The sequence below is a fragment of the Merops nubicus genome, unplaced genomic scaffold, assembly GCF_000691845.1.
Source record: "Merops nubicus isolate BGI_N331 unplaced genomic scaffold, ASM69184v1 scaffold14722, whole genome shotgun sequence".
Lineage (NCBI taxonomy): Eukaryota > Metazoa > Chordata > Aves > Coraciiformes > Meropidae > Merops > Merops nubicus.
In genome coordinates this window covers 6,200-16,626 of record NW_008592494.1, presented here as the reverse complement: position 1 = coordinate 16,626, position 10,427 = coordinate 6,200, and the positions used below count along the sequence as shown (strand labels likewise).

The window sequence follows — 10,427 nt, the reverse complement described above, 5'->3', positions numbered from 1 at the left end:
GGGGAGGGCCCCGCCCCTGGAGGTGTTCCCAAGCCATGGAGATGTGGGGTGAGGGACATGGGGCAGTGGGGACCTGGCAGTGTTGGGGGTGGTTGGACTTGATCTGAAAGGTCTCTTCCAACCCAAACGATTCTGTGATTCTATCATTGTTTTAAATTCAAATTTCAGGGACAGGCTAAAGCCAAGAAGCCAGAATTGGGAAACCTCAAATTATATAGCATTCATGGTCAGAGAAAACCAGAGATGGAGTCTTAGATTTGGCCAGGTTGGGCTCCAGTGAAGGATGAAGTAAGGGGAGGAGACAGGGCAGCCTGCTCAGCAGCAGCAGAACCAGACTCCAGTGTCAGCCCTGCCAAGCACAAGGCTCTGCTGCCTCTGGGGAAGGACTGGAAGTCAGGAGATGATTTGCCTTCTGCTGGGCAGTGATTCTGCTGTGGGGTAGAGGAACCCCCAGTGGCAGCAAAGGGTGAAGGGATTTGCCAGACAGCCTTGAACTGGAGCTTATTCAAAACCCCCCCAGACATGGATATGAGCTGGCAGGTCTCAGGAGCAGCCTGCTCCTCAGGCCACGTCCAAGGCCAGCCAGCTTGGGCACACTACAAGTCTAACTCCAAGGCCTTGGAGGACAGGACAGTAAACATGGGCTTGATTAAGGCAGTAGATCATTATACCCATTTTTGGGCCATTCTGTTGCTAATGAATGTTTCCAAGTGCCTGGAGTAGGCAGAACTTCCTGACAGAGCTGGCTCAGATGTATCTCCAAGAATGCTGAAAGCAACTGTGTGTCTGTCTTTGATCAAAGGCCATGAACATCACTTCCAGTTCCATCAACAGCTCCCTGCTCCCCCCGAATTATCCAACCCCAAACTTACATCCATGACTATTCATCCCTTGCTTCTGGCAAATCCTTTAAGTTCAGCTTGTTAGGTGGTTGTTGTTTTTTTTTGCTTTTTCACTTTGCCAAGTGTCCCACATGCAAATGAAGCAAATAAAACCTGTCAGCACACAAAGCAAAGCAATGACATTCCCCACCCCTTGCAAGAGATGCTCCTGCTGGGAGAGACAGAGCTAACACTGGCAACTGCTGCACCAGACTTCAGCACTAATGTCTGTCTCTGCAGGAACCTCCTCTGCAGCCTGTCACAGCAGTGACACGTGGGGAGGGTATAATGATCCAGCCTGTTCCCCTCGTTGTGGTTAATAGCTGGCTTTCTGTGCAGTTACAAGCTGGGCTTTCTCCTCTTTGATCTGTCTTCTTGGAAAAAAAATCCTCCACAGCATCTCCTCACTTCCCAGGTCACCATCCTGGGTATGGAAGGCAGTTTTGTGGCAAGTGGGAAGCCACATGCTAGTGCTTTCAGGTCTAGCTTCCTATGGATACAGGTCAACATCATAAATCCTCCTCTGTGTTTGGACACTGATCATCCTTCTTGTCAGCTGTCACCACACAGTGGCCAGGGAATGAAGACTGGGCTTGCTGTCCTGCTCCTAATGGTCTTTGGGTGCTAGGATTGAAGTAATCACCAGGGCTGAGGGAGCTGGGGGTGCTGAGCCTGGCGCAAAGGAGGCTCAGGGGAGACCTTCTGGCTCTGCACAGCTCCTGACAGGAGCCTGGAGCCAGGGGGGGGTCGGGCTCTGCTCCCAAGGGACAAGCAACAAGATGAGGAAACAGCCTCAGGTTTTGCCAGAGGAGGTTGAAGTTGGAGCTGAGGAACAATTTCTTCCCTTTGAGAGTTGTCCAGGGCTGTGCCAGGCTGGCCAGGGCAGTGGTGGAGTCCCCAGTACAAGAAAGACAGGGGCTTACTGGAGCAAAGCCAGTGTAGGGCTGCAGAAGTGATTGAGGAATTGAAAAATCTGATGTACAGGGAAGGGTTGAGAGATCTGAGGCTGCTGAACCAGAGAGGAGAGGCTCATGAAGGACCTATCAGTGTGTATGGATATCTGATGGGAGGGGGTGAAGAAGACACAGCCAGACTCTTCTTGGTGGCAGCCAGTGAAAAGACCAGAGGTCAGAGGCACACCCTGAAACACAGGAAATTCCATGTAAACATAAGGAAAGATGTTCTCACTGTGAGGGTGGCCACACACTGCAACCAGCTGCACAGAGCTGTGGGACTTCCAGCCAAGAAGATCCTCAAAACCCACCTGGATGTGGCCCTGAGCAACCTGCTTTAGTCAGCCAGACAGGGACTTTGGGTTAAAGGATCTCCACAGGTTTCTTCCCAACTCTTCCATTCAGTGTTCCTGGTTTTATTTTGTAGCTTGTTTTTCAAGATGTATTTATCTTAGCACATGTAGAATCCCTTCTAAATAGTCAATCTTCATTTTCTCTGTTTGTTTTATAGGTTTTTGAAGAAAGAAAAGCCCTGCTTGGAAAATGGGTAAACTTTTCTCTTTAAATATTAAAATACAGTTACATTTCTGAACTGACCAAGAGATGACTACCATGGGAATGGAAAATGTCCTGTATTTTGGGAGATGGGGTTTATTTTCCTGGAGTGAGTGTTAACTGCTCTACTTCTGAGGAATGTAAAGGGATAAATCCCCTCAGTGCCCACATCCTGTGAGCTCTGATGTTGAAAAATCCTATTCCATCATCAGAAGGAGCCAAAAGGGGATAAGAAACCCTGGGAGAAGTCTGTGAAGTCTTCAAAGAAGATGCTGCATGTTTAGGTATCACCATTAGCTGCTCGAAGGGCTTTGAAAACTGGAGTGAATGACATTTTATCTACCAAGTGCACACAACTGGCTCCCAATCCTGTCATCACTGAGCCCCTCACAATTTCTTACTGACATGATCTTCACAGCTCCAGCATGAGACAGGAAAGTGCTGTCACCCTGTCTGAAAAAAATGAGGCACAGAAAGATGTGGAAAAGGGATTTAGATGGCCTCTAAATCTTTGGGTCTCCAACCCAAGACAGTCTATGATTCTCTGGTGTATAAATGGAACCAAAGAAGCACTTACATGGTCACATAGGATAGATAAGCTAAACAGAAATACAGAGATCATGCTCCTTATCAGCACTCTTGGATAAAGAGTATTAGCACTGTGACTTCATTTCAACTGTGGTGCTTGTTCTTTATGCCTAAAAGGTCTCTCATAGGAAATTTTTTGCATAAGAACTGCTCTTTATAGACAAGTTCTCTATAACTCCCTGACAGGAGGCTGGAGCAAAATGGGAGTCAGTGTCTTCTCCCAAGGAACAAGCAACAGGACAAGAGGAAAGGGCCTCAAGTTGCCCCAGGGGAGGTTTCAGTTGTCCCTGAGGAACAATTTCTTGCCCTGGAGGGTTGCCCAGGGCTGTGCCAGGCTGCCCAGGGCAGTGGTGGAGTCCCCACCCCTGGAGGGGTTTCCAAGCTGTGGAGATGTGGGGTGAGGGACATGGTCTGCCCCTGGACTCGACACTGGGGAGGCCACAGCTTGAGCACTAGGGTCAGTTTTGGGTGCCACAGGATAAGAAAGACCTTGAGGAGCTGGAGTGGGTCCAGAAAAGGGCAATGAAGCTGGTGAGGGCTCTGGGGAACATGGATGGTGAGGAGCAGCTGAGGGAGCTGGGGGTGCTGAGCCTGGAGCAAAGGAGGCTCAGGGGAGACCTTCTGGCTCTGCACAGCTCCTGACAGGAGCCTGGAGCCAGGGGGGGGGCGGGCTCTGCTCCCCAGCAGCTCCTGACAGGAGCCTGGAGCCAGGGGGGGGTCGGGCTCTGCTCCCAAGGAACAAGGGACAGGATGAGGGGCAATGGGCTGAAGTTGCCCCAGGGGAGGTTTGATTGGATCTGAGGCAGAATTTCTCTCCTGGCAGAGTGGTGAGGCCTTGGCCCAGGCTGCCCAGGGAGGTGCTGGAGTCCCCAGCCCTGGAGGGGCTCAAAAACATGTGGATGTGGACATTTGGAACATGGTTTAGTGGTCATGGGAGTGTTGGGCTGATGGTTGCACTTGATGATCTTAAAGGTCTTTTCCAACCTTAATGATTCTATGTATTAGTGGGGACCTGGCAGTGCTGGGTTAATGGTTGGACTTGATGATCTGAAAGGTATTTTCCAATCAAGACAATTCTCTGATTCTGTCTTTCTATGCTAAACTCACAAGGATTAATCATTTTTATAGGAAATCTGCTCTCCACAACTTGTTGATGTATGTGCATTTTGATAATGGGGAATTTTATGGACACCAGGAAACAAAATCAGTGAATGATTATTGCTCTGAGCTCCCTTCAAGGCCTGTGGCATTCCAACCTCTGGTGTGCAAAACCTCAAGAACCCTGAGTTTGAGAGAGGCTGTGTCAAGAAATCCCAGTGCTCTGGGCAGGAGCTTTTCTCTGGATTCACATGAGCTTCTGAAAGTCCTCCCAGGAAGTCTGGCTGGGTGAGACTGCTGAAGGGTGGGTTTGTAGGGCTGGGAACCCCTCCTCAGTGAGCTGTAAGTGCTGCAGGGTGGAACTGGAAGGCTGAAGTCTCTCCTGAGTCCAGGACTGTTAAGAATTTCCAGTAACACTGGGATGATGGAATAGGAAGCACATACATCAGCAGATGATGCCAGGCTTGGAGGGATTTCATGAACTTTGGAGATTAGAAATCAGAATGAAAAGATCTGCAGTTGGATAAGGGAAAGTGCTGCATCTAAGAATGACTTTTATAAAAACTGCAGAGCCAAGAAAAGCCAAATGTGCAGGAGCTCTGCATAAAAATGCTGGGAGTTGTGGTGGATACAGACTCAGTGTAAGCTGGCAGAAAGGCTGAGAGCCCTGGGGCTGCTGAGCTGGAGCAGAGAAGCCTCAGAGGGGATCTGAGCAGTGCTGAGCAAGAGCTAAAGGGCCCCGGGGGGCAAGAGGCTGGGGCCAGACTCTGCTCAGTGGTGCCAGTGACAGGACAAGGGGCAACAGGCACCAACTGGAACCCAGGAGGTGCCACCTGAGCAGGAGGAGAAACTTCTCTGCTGGGAGGGTGGCAGAGCCTGGCCCAGGCTGCCCAGAGAGGCTGGGGAGTCTCCTGCTCTGGAGAGATCCCAAACCCTCCTGGCTGTGCCCCTGGGCACCCTGCTGGGGGTGAGCTGCTGGAGCAGGGGGGGGATGAGATGATCTCCAGAGGTCCCTTCCCACCACACTGGGCTTCTGGGATTCTGTGAAGTATCTCAAAGGCAGAGCCACCCCCACTTCTGGTCCCTGCATTTTGAGAAAGCTGAGGAGCAGTTGGAGATCCTTCTGTGAATAAATCCTATGTGAGAAGAGTCTCATGTCCACAAAATGCATCAACAATTCCTGTAATGTAGGGAAGGTGGAGAAAAGACATAATAACATCCCTCCATGGACACAGAAATGGTGTCCAAAGAGAGGAAGGGAATGATCTGTGTGTTAACACTGGACAGGACAAGAAATCATGATGGAGACACACTTTAGAGCCCAGCAAAATGTGGTGCTGCAGATACTCCCTGCTGGAACACCTTGCCTAGGGATTAGGGCTGGGATCTCCCTTCTGGAGCCTTCTGAGCACAGGTCAGACAAACACACGTGACAGGAAGGGTTCAGGTGGATGAACTAGCTCAGTGTTTCTCAGCCCATCTTACACCAAAGGAGCCTCCAAGCTCCTGGGACAGCAGAGCAGGTTGCCTTGTCTGGCATTGCCACAGGGACATCCCTCTGCAGCCACAGAAAGATTGGATGGTTTATTTTATTCTCCCTGATTTTATTTCTGTGCATGCAGGGACCATGTCTGTGCCTTTTCTCTTGGCTCTTTTTTTCCACGAGTGCCAGGGGACAACTTTGATGTGTCCCAGGCTGTTGTGGTCCATCCCACAGGCTGAGGAACAACGAACTAGCTGAGGTGAAGGGATTTCATTTCTCTCTGCACGAAGGACACGGGACTGGCTGTGCTGTCACCTCCAGCATCCAAGACTTGTGCTGGGATTTTCCTTCACACCAGCTCCTTTGACCCAAATACCATCCAGAGACACATAAAAGAGAAATGTTGTTGCTGTCTTTGAGTCGAAACCCTTTTGTTGGTTAAACTATGAAGGGGTTAACACCTCCCTGTTAATTTTTTCTCTTTTATTCTAGTTGCTTTCATTCTGTTTTCACGTGCTGCCTCTCAGCCTCCCTCCCTGCTGTGTTCTGCAAGCCAAAAATTCCTCCCATTCATTTAAAAACCATGAAAGCATTTTGCTCTCCCTTAATGCTTGGTGCTGTCCTGCTGACACCCAGATGGAGACCTGGACAGTGAAGCTGGGGTTGAATTGTAGATGGAGACACCTAAGGTGCAGTGGCTCCAGGTGAGCTGACTGTCCCATCTTCCATTGGGGCCAAATGAGATGTAGACCAGTCAGGGGAGCCCAGGGAGTGATTCAGCTCATGCTGTGGGTCACATCTCCTGCTAGGAAGTGGCACAGCACAGCTGGGTGTTCACAGCTCCTGGAGCTTCCTCCTCCACACCCTGAGGTGCTCAGCACGTTCCCTGGGGTGATCTTGGCCTCGGGTGGTAGAGCTCTTCCAGGTGTTCTTCAGAGACAATTTGGACATCTTCCTAGGCCAGGAACCATGCCATGTACACAGTTTGGATCCAGCCACCTTGTTCTGAAGGATGAGAGTGTGACAGTGGGGATGTAGGCACCCAGAGTGCCCAGGCAGCCAAGGAGGCCACCAGCATCCTGGCTTGGGTCAGCACTGGTGTGGCCAGCAGGAGCAGGGCAGGGATCATCCCCCTGCACTCAGCACTGGGGAGGCTGCACCTCAAATCCTGGGGTCAGGTTTGGGCCCCTCCCTCCCAGAAGGACCTTGAGGGGCTGGAGCGTGGCCAGAGAAGGGCAACGGAGCTGCTGGGGGAGGGTCTAGAGCCCAAGTGGGGGGAGGAGCAGCTGAGGGAGCTGGGGGCGCTGAGCCTGGAGCAAAGGAGGCTCAGGGGAGACCTTCTGGCTCTGCACAGCTCCTGACAGGAGCCTGGAGCCCGGGGGGGGTCGGGCTCTGCTCCCAAGGGACAAGGGACAGGACAAGAGGAAAGGGCCTCAAGTTGCCCCAGGGGAGGTTTCAGTTGTCCCTGAGGAACAATTTCTTGCCCTGGAGGGTTGCCCAGGGCTGGGCCAGGCTGCCCAGGGCAGTGGTGGAGGCCCCACCCCTGGAGGGGCTCCCAAGCCGTGGAGATGTGGGGGGAGGGACACGGGGCAGTGGGGACCTCGCAGGGCTGGGGGAGGGTTGGACTTGATGATCTTAAAGGTCTTTTCCAGCAGAACAATTCCATGATTGTTCTACCTCTTGGTCTTGTCTGTCTCTCCTGTCACAGCAGATGTGATGCAGGACTTGCAGACAATTGTCACCCTTGGAGTGGCAGCTCTAGGCTTTGGGGGATACCCACAAGACAGAGCACTGGTGTCTGGGCAGCTGAACCCCATCCCTGGTCCCCACGGACCCCACCTGTAGACACCTCACCTCTTTACCCAGGAGGTCATGGTAAGGTTGCCAAGGTGCAGAAGCCATGTCTTCTCCTCAGGGGTGCTCCTTGTCACCTGGGTGCCACCTTGCCTTCCTCAACACTCATCCCAGGAGCCTCCAATTGCAAAATTTCAGGTTTAGTTGTTTAACTACTGTGGTGAAAGCAAAACCAAACAGATCCTGGGGGTGGTTGCCAACTGCTGACCTGAGCTGTGGGGGTGTGGGTGGGTGGGTCAGTGGATCTCACAGGTATCTGCTGCATCCCTGCTCTCCTCACCCAGGTCCTGGGTCTGCTGTGTCGAGACAGGGGGAGGATGGCTGGGGAGGAAGGGCAAAATTCCTCCTCTCTAGGTGAATCCTCTCCATCTACTTGGAAGCTGTTCTGCAAAAGAGCCTTGTTGACTGGAGGGTTCAGCCCAACACTTGCCAAGCCCAGGGCTGCCCACGTGTGGCTGTAACCCTGTGAGCTCCTGTCAGTGGGAGGGCTGGAGGTGAGGATTACATCCCACCCCGGTGGCCACTTCCAGTCCTTATTTTGCTGACCACTTGCCCAGCTAGGAAGGATATTATCATGAACACAACACACGAGCCAGGTCCCTCCCTCTGGTCTGAGGTCATATGCAAGAGATCCAAGGTGGCCACCTCAGGAGGGATGAGCAGATCAATGTATTCACTCGTGACACATGATGCAGTGAAGAAGGGAACAAGCTGATTCCAAACCCAGGCCCTGGGGGGAGGAATAAGCCAAGCATAAGAATCTTCATAATCTTCATGCTGTCTTGATCTTGTCCTACCATTGCTGGGAACTCTACTTGTAGTGGAGCCCTTCCAATGACTGGAAACCCTACACAGCCCATCTGTCATGTCAGTAGGCTTCCCAAAACCACAGCAAGCAGAGCCAACTCTTATGGGATTACCTTGGAGGTGGGACAAGGTGTTCATGCCAAAGGCAGGGGGACCTGGGGGTGATCTCCTCATCAGTTCCCACCCAAGGCTGGCCAGACTGGGTGAAAACCCATCAGGAGGGGCTTTTTGCCTGGTTGTAGACATCATCCCTACAACCACCCCTGGGGGTTTAACCCCAGCCCTTGAGTCCTGCAGCAGAGAGGGGCCTGGGAGGGGCAGAGCTGCTGTTCCAGCGCTGAGCTGAGCTCTGGTCCCTCCCCTTGGTGCCAGGAGGCGTTAGCTGGGTGTGTGCACTCCTGGATCCATGGATGGAGCCCGGGAGCAGAGCAGCCTCGTGTCCTACAGCCCCTGGGGGCACGTCGTGCTGGCTGGGGCTTTGGGAAAGGCACAGAAAAGGGCAAAACCTCTTCCTAGCTGCTGCAGAAGGTGCAGCACCTCGACAAGGGGAATCCGGTCCAACTGGTTGGGCTGCTGTAATCAGATGCAAGGGGAGGAACCGTGGAGAGAAGGAGCCAAATGTGGGCTGGGGAGATGCTTGTTAATACTGGAAAAGAGACAAATTCTGCCTGCCGAGCCACGGGGCTGGTGCTGAACGTGGTGGAGAGCAGGGGCTCTGTCTGGGTGGGAAGATTTGGGCCATGTCCCCTGCTCCTGACTGCACGGTGCCCATTTAAAGGGAGTTTCCCTCACAGTGGGAGCTCAGGATGAGGGAGCTGGAAGGAATTGCATCACTGCAAACCCCACGGCAGCATGGGGAGAGTTAAACTGAAGAGGTCTGTAAATATTCTGTCTCAAAGGGGAAGCTCAGTTTGCTTTGAGGAGTTCAGTTAATGTCTTGGCGTGGAAGGGAGGAAGCCAGTTACCACCTTGTCTCTGGAACTCAGATGGGAGAAATCTGTCTTTGGGAATGAGTGATTGGGGATTGGTTTAATGACAGGAGGGTGTAGCTGTGGTCATGAGCAGGGAGTGTGTGCAGCAGCAGCTCTCCCCCTTCACCAAGTGGCTGAGAACACCTTTCATATCAAGCTGAGGGTGAGGAGGGGGTGGGCAGGACCTCCTCTGTCCCCCTCCTTTGCCTCATTTTATTCTCAGGGAACATGTTTCTAAGCCTCAAATCCAAAGATCCTGCTTCAGCTTTTCCCTAGTACTCTGCTTAACACCAGTAGAGGTGAAAGAGCAAAACTGGGATGATGGGAGGAAAAGGGTTTAGTCTTTAATCCCCTGTTTGTGTCTGGAAGGGCATGGACCTTGGGGAGCTCTTTTCCATTTGGCTTTTCATCTCTCCAGGATCTCAGGGATGCCAGTTCCACCACGCTGACCACCTTGAAGGTCTTGCAGAGATGTTTGCTAAAAGAAGAGCTATGTACTTCTTAGAGTTCATTCTCCAGGACTGGAGTAAAAGTCAAGAAACAAATTTTCCCACAATAATTTAAAAAAAAAAAAAAGGCCGGAATGCATATTTTTTCTTGTTATTTTTAATTTTTGGAGGTCAGGTTTCAATAAGGGCTTCAAGTGGCCCTGAGGTTACCTGGAGAAGTGAGCGTGCTGTGATCTGACCTGTGGAGAGCGGGCTGGCAGCAGGGGAAAGCTGCCTCCAGGGAGGAGCCCTGTGAAAGCAGGGTGCCTGTTTTGGGGATGGCCAACCCGTGGGAAAAGCCAAGGGGGAGAAGCAGCATTCCCCAGAGAGGGGAATTCCCAGGGCACTTCAGCTTTCCCTTGGAAGAGAAGCTGAGGGTGAGTCAAGGCTGCTAGGGTGAAGCAGGACTGCTCCAAAATCCGTGTTTCCCCTCTGCCACTTCTCCCTCCTGGTATCTCCCCGCAGCCAGGACTGCTCTTGCAGGTTTGGAGGGGAAAAGCCAAGGGGGAGAAGCAGCATTCCCCAGAGAGGGGAATTCCCAGGGCACTTCAGCTTTCCCTTGGAAGAGAAGCTGAGGGTGAGTCAAGGCTGCTAGGGTGAAGCAGGACTGCTCCAAAATCCGTGTTTCCCCTCTGCCACTTCTCCCTCCTGGTATCTCCCCGCAGCCAGGACTGCTCTTGCAGGTTTGGAGGCATTGCACAGGCTGTGGCTGTGAGGGTCGGCTCCTCCCCGGAGGCGTCTGCTGACGG

The 10,427-nt window shown here is 52.3% G+C and overlaps 1 protein-coding gene across 1 annotated transcript in view; it reads left to right on the top strand.

Moving 5' to 3' along the window:
* The window catches only part of FBXO16 (F-box protein 16), a 17,958-nt gene that overhangs the window by 2,847 nt on the left and 4,684 nt on the right, over positions 1-10,427 (top strand). The window contains exon 2 of the mRNA XM_008935147.1: positions 2,346-2,381. Within this exon, the coding sequence (XP_008933395.1) occupies positions 2,346-2,381 (36 nt within the window). The remainder of the gene's footprint in view (positions 1-2,345; positions 2,382-10,427) is intronic.